Below are 17,154 nucleotides of genomic sequence, written 5' to 3' on the forward strand. Positions count from 1 at the left end.
CAGAACTTTAAGTTTGCCTTTATCACCTCACTTGAAGATGCAACTTAGGTATCTTGAAGTTGAATGTGATCAAGTAAGATAATTCAAAAATTCCTATATTAGATTTTTTAGTTTATCTTCTATCATTTTCTTTGGATCTACACTTAAGAATACCATTCCTGTTCTAGAGCTATAGGAAGTGGAGAAACGCAGAAACAAAAATGTTCAGCAAACCAAAAATTCTAACACTGGAATTATGCCTGTCTGTTGGTTTTGTGGTGTTCTCTTAACAAGTACCCTGTTGAACCCATAAAGAACAGTTGGGTTTAATGATTATAACCTTTGTCTGGTGTATATCTAGGTGTAATGTACATACACATTACTTGTAATTTGTGGGATCTAGAGACCGAACCTGTGGTCTTGATTTGTTTTTGGGATCATGTATATATATGATACACACAGACACACACTATTTTCAGTAGTACACATGCCCGTTGGAAGCTTTTATTTAATTTTAAGCTATCTACTTTATGTTGGTTCTTTACATCCATAGGTGATGGTCTGTTTATTAACAATACTAGGTTGACATATGCAATTTGTGGTGCTATATTCAAGTACAATTATCGTCAAAGATGTTTTAAACTTTGACTTCAAGATGCTTGGGGAAACTTTGATGTATGTTGAAGCAAATCTTTGATCTTGCTTTGTTTGTTTCTTCTTTTCCTTATAAATTGAACTTACTATGACAAATGTTACTTCTAGTACAAGAATGAAATGGTCTAGGTATCCTTTGCTTGCTTACTTGCTTTAACATTGACCACTCACCTCTTGTGTGCTCAAATCTTCACACATGAAGGTGGCACCATTATCTGAAGTTGTTATTGTTAAAGTGCTTCCTCGATGATGGCCTTTACTTTGTACTTGTAATCTATATATTCTTTAGCCGGGATATTTTCGTAGGAGGATGTGATTACATTGGAGGGAAAGGCTTAAACGAGAAGAATGGGAATTTCTGCAACACTCTTAGTAGAAGGCCAAGTTGAAACTCTCCCCATCGTCGGTTATTATATACATGACAAGCAAGTCCTGTTAATTTGTGTCTCTCTAAGAGCATCTCCCAAAGATTATCCAAAAAGGAGAAAATGAAGATTTTGGGGATTTCTGCCTAATTTAGGCTCCAGCAGATCCTCCAAAATGGAGAAACTAGGAAAGAGAATGGTAAATTTCTCCAAATTTGGAGAATTTCTTAAAAAAATATTGCTAATGAGAGAAAAAATTTCTTTCCAACTAATAAGAGTTTTTGAAATTAAATGTTTAGGAGAGAGAAATAATATTTTATTGAAGGTATTGAATACTTTGATAAAATATAATTAATGTTGTAATCACTAACATGGAGAAGCTGTTGGAGTTGAATGTAAATTTTTTGGAGATTTTGATTTTTGATTTTCCATTTTAGAGAAACTTTGAAGAGTCTGTTGAAGATTCTCTAATAATTATCTTTATCTTGAACCATTTTGTAGCCCATATAAGGATGATTTTTATTCTTAATAAATAATATAACCAGTTGTCCAGTTCTAAGCCCTCATAATTTCAACTCTTGTAGTGGATGCATACTTATTGTCATGGATCCTGCAATCATAATTTTGATGCATGAAAACACAAAAACAACCAATATTTATTCTCAAAGATAAAAACCACCCTGATCAATCTTTGTGTGGATGTATATTATGTTATTCCTTCAAATTGAATGTGTGAATTTGCAGAGGTATATTCTTTCTTGAACATGGTGTTTGTTTATGTGAGGTAATATGAATATAATAATGACACCATCATACTAAGACTATTTGGGGAACACATACAAAGGTCTAAAACAAATTAAAGAGTAAAGTTGGACAGGGTATACTTATATTTGTTTTGTATTGTATGTCAATAATAGAAAGAATTTCTTTTCATATTGATATTCTCTTCTTCATGACATTCAATGTGGTAAAACATTAAGGCTTTTCATCTGAACTTGAATTTTTTTGCCTTGTTAAATTTGGTACCCTCCATCTCTATGTTGTCAAAGTGTGTTATCTTTTATTATATCTCACTTAACAAGGTGTAATATCCAATATTTGGAGCTGATGTTCGTAACTTAGCAGCCATCATTGTAAAGCATTTGTGCTTTCGTGTAGAACTTATTCTTCAACTTTGTCAATTTAGGAGTCATAACCACTAAATGGTTGTCACCAATTGTTTTTCAACGTTTTTCATTTTATTATAGTTGCTATAAGTCAAGGCGAATAAGGCTCTATTCCGTCATATTTCTGTTTTTTCGTTTGTATGTCTAGAATTTTTTTCATAAATAGGTGGGCAACAGGAAACCCTTTTAGCATAAGAAGCTAGTATTGCCACCTCCAGAAACTTGCCAGTTGAGAAAATGAGAGTGGTGTGTATGAATATGCTTATACGCTTGAGAAGTCAGATTTTGATGAATGTTATATGATCTTCATTTTCCCATTCTCCTCCTTTTGCATTAACCCGTATTTTTGCATAGTGTGAGATGACAGGTGTTGTAGTAGATGTTGGAGATGGGGCCACTCATGTCGTACCCGTTGCAGAAGGTTATGTTATTGGGAGCAGCATTAAGTCAATACCGATTTCGGGGAAAGATGTTACTCTCTTCATCCAACAGCTCATGCGTGTATGTTGATTTTGGCTTCTGTTTTCATTTTGGTTTTGCAAACAATTTTGTTTTGGGGAAAGATGCTGAAATTTACTGATACTGTTCATAAGTATCTATAGTCTGTTTAGACCCAGAATATTAGTGGTTACTGAAGCCTGGTTAATTCTTTCATGATATTGCCTTGTGCAGGAAAGAGGGGAACACGTTCCCCCTGAAGACTCATTTGAAGTAGCTCGGAAAGTTAAGGAGACTTATTGCTACACATGTGCGGACATCGTCAAGGTAGTTATGGATTTGTTTACTTCAGCAAATTTGAAAAGCTAAACACCTACTCATTTTCTTCAGTTAGCTTGCTTCAGGTTTCATGATTTACGTTATCTTAGCATTGGTCTTCTGTTTTATTTGAAATGCTTGATTGGTTATTTTTCTTTAATTGTATAGGAGTACAATAAGCATGACAAAGAACCATCCAAATACATTAAACAATGGAGAGGTATTAAACCGAAGACAGGGGCACCGTATGCATGTGATGTTGGTTATGAACGATTTCTAGGTCCTGAGGTCTGTTCCCCTTTTCTTATATCCATATTGTTATTTTCACTGCCTTCATGATTTTAACAAATGATGCCCACTTGGATTCTAGTAAAATTGTTCTTTTTGAAGCTCCATGCTCAAGGTTTTAAAAGGCGGAACCGGGAGGCGGAAATATATACACCAAAATATGTATATATATATACTATACAAATATATATACATTTATTTACAATATATATATATATATAATACTGATTTACTAAGGGCGCTGGTTCAGTGGTTCTTGACAGAGGAAGGAGTAAAACACTGAGAGGGTGTGGAAAAATTGGTTGCTTGGAGGAAGACGAAGGTTCAAACCACACTTTTTGATTGAGAGGAGAAAATACTAGCTTTTTGGGTTTTAAAATATTAAAAATACACATTGGGGTGATTGGGCTTTGACTTTTAGTTTTTTAAAATAAAAAAGACACTTATACCATAAAGAGAAATACTACTATGCCATAAAGCTTAAAAAAAAGCCAAAGAAAACCCTTACCAAAGCAGATCATCTGAGGCGAGTGTTATAACTTGACTGATACGAGTTTGGTGTGTTTTGATATTTTCAATGTGCTTAGATATTGTTGCCATTCTTGTGTTAAAAGAAAAGCCGATCTTTAATGTGAAAAGCCATTTGCTTGAGAACAATTCTGCGATTGGAATTCGATCTGGGATTGGGATCTTAGGGCACTGAGAACCTACTGTATAGTACATTCAAGAGTACTCCTCACAAAAAATGGATTTTTAGTTTGCTAGTTATTAGGCGGTTTTATTTCTGATGGTTATAACTTGCTACATTTGATCATGCAGATTTTCTTCAATCCGGAGATATACAATAAAGAATTCACGACCCCTTTACCTGCTGTAATAGACAAGTGTATTCAGTCTGCGCCAATTGACACACGAAGGGCTCTATATAAGGTGTACATTACTTTATAAATATAGGCCACTGTTGACTTCACTAGATTGATCTCACTGGTTGGATTGCTTTTCTATTTAATGCATACTTAAAATATAATTAAGATCAAAGTAAGAAAAATACAGTTACAAAATTACATCAAAAGAACAACCCAGTCTCTCCGCAGCCCAACTGATCAAGATGGTTTCCATTTGAGCAATTACAATTGTTATCCACCTGTTCTTCAGGCTTGATGCGATTCCATTATTTTAGGCATGATCAATCCTCATGGTGTTTTTTGTGCACTCTTCAGTTTTTAAACCTCAAAATACTTTTGTGGATTAATCTGGGTATTTGAGTAAGGGGCTGTTTGATTGGTTTTCCATTAAGTTCTGTATGGATAAAGCTGTCTATGTGGATTAATTTGTCCATATAGATTGGGAAGGTTTTTGTTTGGGAGGTTTTTTCACATATGGAACGAGTGTTTTTTAATTGGAAAGGACAGCTGGACAGGTTTGGAAAAACTTGGCTTTCCGCATAAAGCTCCCCCTAGAAGCTTACTGAAGAAGGGGCTGTTTGGTTGGTTTTCCATTAAGTCCAGTATGGATAAAGCTGATTGTGGATTACTCTATTTGAATAGATTGGGAGGGTTTTTGTTTGGAAGTTGGTTTTTTCATAGATGGAAGGAGCGTGTTTTTTGATTGGGAGGGGCAGGTTTGGAAAAAATTGGCTTTCTGCATAAAGCTCCCAACAAGAAGCTTAGCGGATAAACCACTTTCTATGTCATTAAGCCACAACCAAACAGTCATGTATAACTGACCGAATAAGCTGCAAGCCCCATTGAGCTTATTAAGCTGTTAACAAACAGGTCCTAAGTCACTTTCTATATCATTAAGCCACTGTCAAACAGTCATCTATTGTTGACCGAATAAGATGTGAGTGCCATTAAGCTGCCAACACTTAATCAATGGTTTTCTATACACATCTGCCTATGATCTCATCACTCGCTTTTGATTGATGTTAGATGTTCTAACCAACCACATGCTTTGGTATTGGAAGTTGAAATGCTGGCATAATCTTGAATTTGGACAGTTTGTTTGCTATTAGTATGAAAGATAGTTGTTCCATCTCATGCTAATCTTTTAGGCATTTATTTCAGAATATAGTGTTGTCTGGAGGATCAACCATGTTTAAAGACTTCCAACGAAGGCTGCAAAGGGATACGAAGAAGATTGTGGATGCACGTGTTCTTGCGTCTAATATGAGATATACTAGTACTAGTAGTGAAGTAAAAGTAAGCTTGCTTATCCTGCCTACTATGGAGCAAGTTCAAACTAGAACCATAAATATTTGAGAACCTGACTACCAACTATTTTATATATCATTCATTATGAATATTCATCATGAATGCCTTGCATTTTCATTATAAATATCTTGCATTTTCATCATGAATACCGTATATTTTTATTATGAATATATTTTATCATGAATATCTATCACGACATTCATCATGAATAATCAGTTCTCCGGTTCTCATTTGAACATACCCCACATCATGAGTATTATTCATCATGAATATCATGCATTTCATCATATATATCTTGCATCACGAATAATTGTTTTTCCGGTTCTCATTTGAACATGCCCCCATATCATGATTACTAACGAGAAAGGTGGTGTTAATTTTGGTTCCAGTCGCACCCAGTTGAAGTCAATGTAGTCAGCCATCCTATCCAAAGATATGCCGTATGGTTTGGAGGCTCAGTACTCGCATCAACACCAGAATTTTTCACGGTATTCTTTATCTTTTTGGGATTTCAAGTTTGTTGTTACAATCCTTCCCGCATTTTGTAACACATGGTCAATAATCCTTTCTTGACCTCTGCGTAGAATATATTGGATTCGTACTATAAAATATTTGTGTTTATGTGGTAATTATGTTTGGCTTGGTGAAACAGGCTTGCCATACGAAAGCGGAGTACGAGGAATACGGGGCAAGCATATGCCGAACAAATCCGGTTTTCAAAGGAATGTATTGAGTCGGGCTTCGTATTCGTGTACATTTTGCAGGTTAGCTTTGTTAAAGAGGAGGTGTACACTAGATGATGATGGATGTTTTCATTTCTTGTAAGCAAACAAAAAATGAATTTTATTGTATTCTTTCATTAAGATGCAAATAGGGTTGGTTTTGTTTTTTTAGTGAACCATTTATTTTTCTATATGCAAAACTTATAAAATGAGCACATAAAAGTGTCATCAAATTGTTCCAATATTTATACTCAACTAGTTTTAATGTTTGATGGAATTGATAGAGTAATGTATGTGTAATTGACTTGTTTCGGTTATTTTTGGGTCGATTTGTTCGTTTAAATTGTTTCAGAGCAACTAGAAAGAGATTCTTTAACCATAAATAATTTGGCTAAGGGACTGTCTGACAGTTGCTGAATGATTTGGTGCTGAATGATTAAGAGACTCTCATGATATAGTGCGAAATGAAATATAATTGTTTGGTAATTGTTTACAGTGAAATTAGGGCGTTGAATGGTTAAGGGAAGCCTATGATACAAAATCATTCAGAGGGTTTTAAAACCATTAAGAGACAAGCTTTTTTTGCCAAACAAGATTCAACTCTTAACGATTCAGAAGTTGTCTCTTAATAGAACTATTAAGAGGTAAACAAACAATCCCTAAGATATAGTTGTTTGTTAGTAGCTTAATGAGCTTAACGGAACTCAACTTATTAGGCCAGCTATATATGACTGTTTGGTAACGGCTTAAATATAGAAATTGGTTTATCTACAAAAAATACAAAACATATAATTAAATAAAAGACTCTCAATACAATGTTGTATTGATTTTTTTTAAGTATATGATATTTAGATGCGGTAAATAAAACAAATAAACTCACATATTCTCTTCATTTTTGATGAAGTTTAAACCCTGACCTTCTAAGAGTTTAAAGACTCTGATACCGCTACGACATATGCTCTTTGATAATGTTGTATTGATTTTGCAATACATATAACAATAAAAAGCAAAACTAATACAAAAGTACATAAATAAATTCCAAAGACTCAATAAGTCTTGATTTTTAGATCTTTCTTGATAAGGAAAAGACTTTATATTTACCCATTTATTCATAATCATTGACTTCTCTTTCACTTCAATTTTCTTTTTACCAAAAACATACCAATATTCGTAAAAAAAAAAAAAAAAAAAAAAAAAAAAACTAGTAACAATCTTGAAATTCTTATATAGGAGGGTTGATTTCACTTTCGACCAATTTTCGTAAGACCTGTGAAACCATTTTTTTCTACTTTAAATTTTACAGCAAAACACTGTAAAGATTACCTTTATTATATATCATATATATAGTTATATATAGAAAGACTAGAGATCATATGAAAATAAAAGTTATGGTGATAATAATGAGAACACTTTTAAGTCTTTGGATGAGTTGACTTTTTAATCTAGGTAAAATTCAACTACATTCATCTACCTTTATTTTCAAATTTATCTTCATTTTTAGGTCATTTTAACAAACTTTTACATACATTTAATTACTTTCATTTTTAGGTCATGATGATAAAAAAGATAAATAAAGATAGGTGAATGTAGGTGAAAATATATGAAAGTATAAAAAGTCAACTCATCCAAAGACTTATAAGTATTCTCATCATTATCACCATATACTTTTATTTTCACATGATCTCTCATCTTTCTATATAAATATATATCATATGTACATATAAATTTGAATACAACCCATGTTTGATTACTTTATTGTGATATCATTTTGATATTTGTGTGATGGAGTATTGAATACATCTTCGCTCAATTAATCAATTATGATATCGTTGTGATATTTGTGTGATAGAGTATTGAATACAACCCATGTTCGATCATTCTATTGTGATTTCGACTGTGTTGTGATAAATATATAATACCTTTAAATATGTCATCTGTTCGATTATTCTATTGTGATATTGATTATGCCGTCATAAATGTATGATACAGTTGAATACAACCCGTGTTCGATTACTCTATTGGCGATATCAAATGTGATGTGATATATACGTTATACAACCCTAATCAACGACAAACAATAACCGAGCCGTAATCACTCGATAACCACTGTCTACGATGTTATCACTTCTCCGATGATCGGAGTAATCGCGATTGTGTTATTTGAATGTTATCATTTCAATTTTACCCTTCTCCACATCAAAATATTTTTGATTTTTTTTTTGTTAATACTAATGTTAATTTAAAAAATCCCTATTAATTTGTGATATAAACGATAATGTCTACTTTATAGACTATTATAGCATTCTCATAAATTACAAGGGTTTTCATTTGAACCCTTCCCCTCTCTCTCTATATATATATAGAGAGAGAGTAAGAAGAGATCTAGACCCTTTATCACTTTTGATCTCATCTCTATTTCATGAATTGCTCTTGATACAAGAACTAATCTGATACATCTTATTACTGTTGATCTTTAATTATGATTGATCAAGGATGAATATTCTGATTCTCATAAAAGAAAACCCATTTAAAAATGAATGTATAAATAGTGATATTAATAAAAGATGATAGTATTTGGTGGTAAATTTAGGTATTAAATGGGGGGTATGGACGAAAAGGGGGAAAAGGAAGCAAGAAAATTTAGGTATACGGTTTTTCCCTTATTATAATTATTATTATCAAAGCTGTAGAAAGATAAGATCGTGATTTTGCTCTCAAGAACACCCACTGTACCTGTAGATACAGACTCACAACAGTTTTTCGTTTCGTAATCCCACCATTTTGTCTCCACTCTGATCTCATCTCCTATAACCTAAAACTGGTAATCATCTTTTTTTCGCGTTAATTTTGTGCACTTCTTCTTTGTTTTGCATCGATCCAGCTTCGATCTGATTCTTCTTTTGTTTTTCTTGAATTTCTTTTGTTAGGTAGCTGCTTTCACTTGTAAAACTGAGGAGATTAGGTAAGTTTCTACCATACTTGTGCTTGTTTCGTGGTAAATTGAGCTGCGAATTTAGGGGTTCTTTTTCTTTTTCTTTGATTTTGATTTTGATTTTTTTTACTTATAGCGTCGTTAGATTAGATAGATGGAACTGGAACTATCGTAATGACAAAGATAGGTTTTTGTGTGTATGTGCCTTAGATCTCTTTGTATGATATCATTTTTATGAAATTTGTGTTAGGTTATGACTTTTGAAATATATGGGTGTTTAGTTGAATTTCATTATTCTTTTTTTTTCTGGTTCTTTTCAATTTCACATTCATATCTCAACAAGAAGGATGGTCGATCATGTACATCATTTTCATTCTGATTGTAGGTTGCAAAACAAAGTCAAGCTTTAGAGAGCTTAATAGGTTTAGAAATTGGAAGAAGGTCATTTCCTGTGAATTGAAGCATAGATCATCAACAACTAGGCATTTAGATTTTTGAAATCTCACCCTGTGTAGCATTGACTGTTGACCAGTGATAATGGGGATAAGGTGGGAAATTTTGTTCAACTTTTATTAAACAGAACATACAACTAATAGAAGTTTAGGAACCAAGGGTAAAGGTAAAGCCAGAAAAACACGAGGCAGAGCAAAACAACAAATACTTTTTGCTCAATAGTTGTGTTAAAAAAACATGGGCACAATAAGTAATAACGAAAGCTCTATAAGAGCATCTCCAAATAATGGAGGTTCTTACAAGAACCCACTTTTTGTACTTTTACCCGACACATCATTTCCACCTCACCAAACTAACCTACATAAAACTTCACAATGGTAGTTATTGTAAGAACCCATTTTGTGGGTTCCATGTATTTTTCAACAACAGTAATAATTATAAAGTCAATAAATATATAAAAAAACTAACAAAAAAGTCACTTCACACCAATTTCAAGGTAAGAACCAAGGTTCTTGTACAAGAACTCAAAGAATGTGAGGTTTTTATAAGAACTATCTCCAATGATTATTCTTCTAAGAACCCACACTTTTTGCTTATAAGAACCTTGGATTGGAGATGTTGTAAGGCTAAGGCTTGAGAGTAAGACTACTTTAACAGTTTATGTTTTATAGTTCAAGAATGGATTATAAGATAACTTATCTTTTTTTTTTTTGCTTGGTTTTTGAACTCTTATATGTACAAACACATGTATATAACCTTACCCATTCATCATCTTCTAGGATCTCATAACTTTGTTATCCACAATCATCTACCTATACCCCACGGCTATAACCTTGCTACATATGTTTTAAAATATGTATGCATTGAGTTGAGTTTCATTAGTCCTTTGTTCGCGAAAGACAAGGCAAAGTAGGAAAAGAAAAAGTGATCATTGAGCTTTCATGGTTCTTTTCATTTGCATGTCTCGACAAAAGGAATTTTCTACGTTTTATACTTTTAAAACAAGCAGCCTAAACAAATTGATCACCCTGTTGATTACTTTTTTCAATAAAATAAGAAGGGTACTCGAGCGTTTCTGATTCAAACCATTTAAAATTTGTTTTTTGATATCGAAATCTAAAAAAGCATTCAAAATTTATTTTTTGGTATTGAAATCTAAAAGGTATCTGGTAAAAAACCATTTCCAATAGGATTTGAACCTATTCCACTGGTTTAGAAGACCTCTGTCCTATCCATTAGACTATGGACGCGTTTCACTGCAATCTTTGAGTATTTTTGCTTTCTGATATTTTAACATTTGAATAAAAGGAATATAAGCACAGTCTTCTTTCACAACCGTATCAATTAGATCATTTTGATCCAATTACTGTCCAACTACAATATAACGTTTTGATTGGGGAATTTAACTAGTCAATAAATTAAAAGTCGTTTGCAGTGACTTAAAGCAAGATCATAGTAAGCAAGTGGACCTTTGGCACAAGTGAATTTGTTCTACCTAGTTCAATTTTTTTTTGAAGCTGAGTCATTAGTTTGCAAAACGTTTAAACATTCGATGACAATTGGGCATTTAAATTTCTAAATCTCACCTTAATTGAACTAAAAGAATGTATACGATTGTGCAAATTTATAATATATTTATGATAAATCTTTTTTAAAGATGTACAAGTGAAAAATCATGAAAGTTCAATGACCATTCTATCTATTTTGCCAAAAAAGAACTATGCTTTGAATTTGGGTATCTTAATGTTGTGAATTCTAAGCTTTCTAGGAAAAAGTTTTGGTAGCTACATTATGGTTTATAGTAAGTGTTATTAGTATGAAAATGTTGGTTGTTGGAATGGAGATATGAATTGTTCTAACTTCTAAGAGTAGATGTTGAACTTTAAAGAAGAGATTTTGGTCTTCTTTGGGCTGTCATGTTATTGGTATGAGATCTACCGATAGCATTATTAAGATGCATTATTAATCAATGTTGTCTATTATGCATATGCAGGTTAAGGTAAATTGTTGTTTGTCTTGTCGGTCTTGACTGGGGTGTTGACTTGAATTGATTTGATGGCCGAAGAGCAGTTAGATTATGGAGACGAGGAATTTGGAGGGTCTCAAAAGATGCAATATCATGGGGATGGAGCAATTCCTGCACTCGCGGACGATGAGATTGGAGGTGAGGATGATGAATACGATGATCTCTACAATGATGTTAATGTTGGAGAAGGTTTCCTGCAGATGCAGCGGTCTGAGGCACTACCATCTGCTAATGTGGGAAATGGAGGGTTCCATGATCAGAAAGTAAACGTTCAGGAAGCTCGACCTGAAGCTATGCCATCACAAGATATAAACATACCTGGTGTTGCAGCTGAAGGTGTCTATCCGAGTACTGGCCTGCGGTTGCCTGACAACAAGGAGGGGATGACTGTTGATCTTTTGCAAAAAAGAATGGTTCCTCAAGTGACTAATGATGTCCAGGCTGTAAGTATGGGTTTTCGAGGATCAATCACTGTGCCCCAAAAACCTTCAGTTGATCCCATTAGTATGTCAGGGGCCATCACCAATGAGCCTGCACCTATGCTAAATTCTAATGCAGGTCATAGCATAGGAGGTGTTCCTCAAATGCCAGGTAATCAGATGGGGGCTAATGCTAATGTGAATATGACGCGGCCAGTTGTCAATGAGAATCAAATTCGGCCACCTGCGGAAAATGGTGCTACCACGCTCTTTGTTGGGGAGCTACACTGGTGGACCACAGACGCTGAGCTTGAGAATGTATTATCTCAATATGGAAGAGTCAAAGAGATAAAGTTCTTTGATGAAAGAGCTAGCGGTAAATCCAAGGGATATTGCCAAGTCGAGTTTTATGAATCAGGCTCTGCTGCTGCTTGCAAAGAGGGGATGAACGGTTATGTTTTCAATGGAAGACCTTGTGTAGTGGCATTTGCTTCCCCACAGACTATAAGACAGATGGGTGCTTCTTATGCAAACAAGAATCAAGGAACAGCTCAATCTCAGCCAGAACCACAAGGAAGGAGACCTATGAATGATGGGGCAGGAAGAGGTGGTGGAACAAATTTTTCTGGTGGAGATGCAGGGAGGAATTATGGGAGAGGTAATTGGGGACGAGGAGGGCAGGGAGTTCTCAATAGGGGCGGTGGACACATGAGAGGTAGAGGGGCGATGGGACCAAAAAATGTAAATGCACCTGGTTTTGGAAGTGGTCCTGCTGGAGGAGCTTATGGGCAAGGTCTTGGAGGTCCTGCTTTTGGGGGTCCTCCTGGTGGATTCATGCATCCTCAAGGTATGATGGGTGGTGGGTTTGATCCAACATATATGGGTCGAGGAGCGGGTTATGGTGGCTTTCCAGGTTCTGGTTTTCCTGGTATGATGCCTCAGTTTCCAGGCGTCAATACCATGGGACTTGCTGGGGTAGCTCCACATGTGAACCCAGCGTTCTTCGGCCGCGGGATGGGTGCCGGTGGTATGGGGATGATGGGTACCAGTGGGATGGAGGGACCTCAGGCAGGAATGTGGGGTGACACCAGCATGGGTGGATGGGGAGGAGAAGAGCATGGACAAAGGACGAGAGAGTCCAGTTATGGGGGTGAAGATGGTGCTTCAGAATATGGGTATGGAGAAGCAAGCCATGACAAAGGAGCACGTTCAAATGCAGTTTCTAGGGAAAAGGAAAGAGGTTCCGAGCGTGAATGGTCGGGGAATTCAGAGAAAAGGCACCGTGATGATAGGGATCAGGATAGGGAGAGGCATGATAAGGACTACAAGTACAAAGAGGAGAAGGATAATTATAGGGAGCATCGTCAGAAGGAACGCAACGCGGGTTATGAGGATGACTGGGATCGTGGACAGTCTTCTACAAGATCCAGGAGCCGATCACGAGCCATGCCAGAAGATGATCACCGGTCTAGGTCGAGGGATGCAGATTACGGGAAGCGAAGGCGCATGCGATCAGATTAAGTTTGCCAAGCAGTTCATTCTTCTTGTAGGATCTTTGAAGTTCAACTTGTTGCTGTGTCTTTATATCATATTGATGGTGTGCTTTCTGACTCAGCTGACACCATATGCAGAACCCGCTTCAGGATTCAAAAGTAAGTTCTACACATTTGGAAGGAGGCGTAGACTGCAATGCTTAATTATTGTGCTAAAATACATTTGTAGTTTTTTGTGTGAATTTCTTTATTTGGTTGGACATCTAGCACCCTGATGCTAACCTATCCTTATGGGTTACTAATAGTCCTCCTGCAACCTATCTTTAAAGATGGTCCATCTTAGGGCATGTGACCTTGAGATACTTGAAAAGTCAAAACTGTTGTTTTTTCTGTTATTTTTCGTGATAGCGGAGTTATACATTATCTGTTGGACAAACTTAACATGGAAATCTTCTTAGAACAAACAGGATTACAGCCAAGTCTAGATGCAGATGATAGCTTGCCTTTTTATTCCTGATTTAGATGTAGAATATAAAAAATGACTGTTATATTGTAGAAGTTTCTCTTTCTCCTTCAAGTACTTGAAGTTCCATTGGTCATGATTCATATTCGTCTTTTGTCATGCAGCCAATAAGTCAAACTTCATTTTATGTTCTTCATGTGTATTCTCGCATGCTTAAGTGCAATTGGTGGTAGTTTTAAATTTTCTTTGCATCATTGTCATGCATAATAGATACCCATCTTACTATTTTTTAGTCGGGGTTTTTAATTATGTTACAAAGTGTGGATGTGGTTTTGAAATTTGTCATAAAGATAACAACCCGTCATTCCTGCTGGATTTTCTTTTGTTGTTCATGTGCAATGTGTTTCATTAACTAATGCTAAAATGGCTCCTTTTTGTTGTAGATCATTTGTGAATATATAGAAATTTTTGTTAACTAGTATGACATTAGCCTTTGAACTTTAACACTTAGGGGCTGTTTGGTTGATTTTCTAATTTCTATTAAGTACTATATGGATAAAGCTATCTGTGTGGATTAATTTGTCTGTATAGATTGAGAATTTTTTTGTTTGGAAGGGTTTTTTCATAGATGAAAGGAGCGTGTTTTTTAATTGGGAGGGGAAGATATGGAAAAAAAAACTTGGCTTTCTGCATGAAGCTCCACCCTAAAAGCTTACTGAATAAGTCACTTTTTATATCATTAAGCCACTACCAAAACGGTCCTGTATAGCTGACCGAATAAGCTGCGAGACCCATTAAGCTCGTTAAGTTGCTAACAAACAAGCCCTTAGACAAATTTTGCAGCGAGTTCAATTGAGATGCATTTGTACCCTAATCCTTTTGTTGTTTCATGGTCATAAATCAATCGCAATAATTCGGCCTGTAGGTTGAATTCTTAAATGTGTAAATGTTTCAGTGTCTCTGATTATTTTCTTAGAACCAACTTAACTGCAGCTTAGTTACACTTCTCCTTGGACTTACTATCTAATGCTTGATCATATGCTGTGCTGTATAACCATTATTGTGAGATCGACATTTGTTTTACTTTCACTTGCCTGTTTTCTGATTTGATCATGATTTAAGTATTTATGTCATCTTTTCGGAAAAAAAATGATCTGGGTCTGGTCAAATTAGTCATACCGATGGCTGTATAGTTGAAGAATCGACACATGAGTTTATGGCATACAAGAAATTTGCATGATGATAGTGTCGGGCAAGATAATGGTTTGGCTGGTGAATTGAAATATGATTTTTAACTCGGGTGCTTAATCGTATTCAGGGAACAGAATGGCAGAAACCCTTTGTGTTTTGACCTGGATGAAGCCGACTTGATTCATTGCTTTCTTTGGATTCTATGAAATTGGCTAAGTTAAATTTTGCATCAACTGCCCATATCTGCTGGTCTGCACCGAAAAATGAGTGCTTTTTGTTGTTTCTTTTTCTTCAACTGTAGTAGAATTTTTCATGTATATCGTTACATTATCTTGTAAAATCGTCCCCTTTTTGTCACGACAGTCGTTTTAGCATCTGATTTTGTTGTATTCGGGCATCTGTTTCTGTTTCTTTAGGATCATATTCTCGAGTTGTAAATACCATTGTAATTTTGTGCAGCATGTAGCTAGCCGTTTAGCGTATGTTCTAGTCCTGTAACGATGTAATGCCTAGATCATGCTAGTTTTTTAGGCCTTCATGCTCGTCGGTTGCTTCTGTATTTTAAAAGGCTGCAATTGACTACGTTCTGCTATAGTTTTTTAGTTTGTAACAACGAGAATCTTGTACGTTGTAATCTGGTGACATTTTTGTTAGGTTTTGTACTAAAACAACTTCTTCTTCTTCTTCTTCGTCTTCGATATCATAGATTTTGAACTCGATCTTTTTGCAGCTGCTCATGCACGATTTCAGATCCTGTCAATTGCTTTCTTGCTTGCCCCCTTCCCGTTCCTTCCGATGGGGGGCTGTAGTTATCTTGATCGTTTAATGATGATCGTTTTGAATCGTAAATGTAGGTTGTGTTTTATGTGTTAAAGGCCATTGTTGTTGGTTAAGTAACGGGCATGATTCATTAGTGAATGGTTGCCATTTTTGGGTGTTGAAATGGGTTGGAATTGGTATGCCCCCTATCTTATGAGGTTGTGGAGGGTGATTTTGGTAACTAGGGTTAGAGGCGCCATGACTCAAGGCTCGTGTCTGATGTCATGTTAAGCCTGTGGCATACTGGTATGCTATATGGTTTTCGTTACACGATATTTTAGACTTTCAGTATGCCATGGTCCAATCTATAGTTTTTGTAACGCTATATTTCAGTGTCCCGTGGTCCAATATGCCATTTTTGTAGTCAAATATTTGATTTTTTTCCTTATATTATGCATAATATTTGATTTTTTTTCCTTATATTATGCATGTCTTAGTTTTTAGTATATTACTTAATTTAATTTATTTAATATCATTGAATCATTGAGTATTAACAGAAAACATGTGTATATAATTATATATAGGGGCTTAATTATTTGAAAACTCGAAAATTTGTGAGATCCATGAGAACTGCTACCTTAGGCTTTTGTTTAACATGATTTTTTTCCCCATATAGTATTTAATATATTGATTAACATATATTTATTTCGGAATATGATTGTTTCATATGTATTCGTTTTACAATGTGAAAATTTTTATGTGTATTTTTTGTTTCACAAACATACCAAAAAACATTCACATTGTGAACAAACACTTTATGAAATAAATATATGTTAATCAATATTTAAAATCCTAGTCTTAGATTAAAAAGAATCATATGAAATCACAGTTGATGCACAAGTTATCAAAGTTATCACAATTTTATAGGTTCTTAAAAGAAGATTCTCATATATATATATATATATATAGACTTGGGATCATGTGAGACCAAGAGTTTTTCGTGAGACCTGTAAGACCAATTCTCAACCCTTGGATTAAATCCACAATCTAACAATTTGAACATTCATAAACACCATGAAACTTCTCAATAATCACAAAATTGCCACCGTAGAACTTTAGATCATTAGATCATTAGCTTATAAAGTTGATCAATGAACATAAATTGGTCTTACGGGTCTCACGAAAAACCTTTGGTCTCACGTGAACCCAACCCTATATATATATATATGATACAAGTTTAATTTATAGATATTTATGAGTGTACTGCAATGCAAT

General features: G+C 34.9%; 2 protein-coding genes across 4 annotated transcripts in view; both read left to right on the forward strand.

Annotated features, from left to right (window-relative positions):
* LOC112501478 (actin-related protein 3) overlaps nucleotides 1-6,308 on the forward strand; it is a 9,628-nt gene extending 3,320 nt beyond the window's left edge. For both annotated transcript variants that reach the window (XM_025105119.1, XM_025105120.1), the window contains 7 exons: nucleotides 2,519-2,665; nucleotides 2,837-2,929; nucleotides 3,089-3,208; nucleotides 4,028-4,138; nucleotides 5,275-5,409; nucleotides 5,811-5,909; nucleotides 6,074-6,308. In XM_025105119.1, the coding sequence (XP_024960887.1) occupies nucleotides 2,519-2,665; nucleotides 2,837-2,929; nucleotides 3,089-3,208; nucleotides 4,028-4,138; nucleotides 5,275-5,409; nucleotides 5,811-5,909; nucleotides 6,074-6,154 (786 nt within the window). In that variant the 3' untranslated portion in view covers nucleotides 6,155-6,308. The remainder of the gene's footprint in view (nucleotides 1-2,518; nucleotides 2,666-2,836; nucleotides 2,930-3,088; nucleotides 3,209-4,027; nucleotides 4,139-5,274; nucleotides 5,410-5,810; nucleotides 5,910-6,073) is intronic.
* A 2,535-nt stretch (nucleotides 6,309-8,843) lies between these two features.
* On the forward strand, nucleotides 8,844-15,788 carry LOC112501471 (cleavage and polyadenylation specificity factor subunit CG7185). Of its 2 annotated transcripts, XR_003067513.1 has the most exons (4): nucleotides 8,844-8,964; nucleotides 9,071-9,105; nucleotides 11,522-13,625; nucleotides 15,248-15,788. XR_003067513.1 is itself a non-coding variant. In XM_025105111.1 (3 exons), the coding sequence occupies exon 3, from the start codon at nucleotides 11,584-11,586 to the stop codon at nucleotides 13,492-13,494; it is 1,911 nt and encodes a 636-aa protein (XP_024960879.1). In that variant the 5' UTR covers nucleotides 8,844-8,964; nucleotides 9,071-9,105; nucleotides 11,522-11,583; the 3' UTR covers nucleotides 13,495-13,945. The 2 variants fall into 2 exon arrangements, 1 of the variants encoding a protein (XP_024960879.1); XM_025105111.1 differs by lacking the exon at nucleotides 15,248-15,788 and having other exon boundaries at nucleotides 11,522-13,945.
* The last annotated feature ends 1,366 nt before the right edge of the window (nucleotides 15,789-17,154 follow it).

Source organism: Cynara cardunculus, unplaced genomic scaffold (genome assembly GCF_001531365.2).
Source record: "Cynara cardunculus var. scolymus isolate 2C unplaced genomic scaffold, CcrdV1 Un_Scaffold_192, whole genome shotgun sequence".
Taxonomy (NCBI): Eukaryota; Viridiplantae; Streptophyta; class Magnoliopsida; order Asterales; family Asteraceae; genus Cynara; species Cynara cardunculus.

Excerpts from the sequence above, each read along its gene's own strand:
- LOC112501471 (XM_025105111.1), top strand. The coding sequence starts at position 11,584 with ATGGCCGAAGAGCAGTTAGATTATGGAGACGAGGAATTTGGAGGGTCT.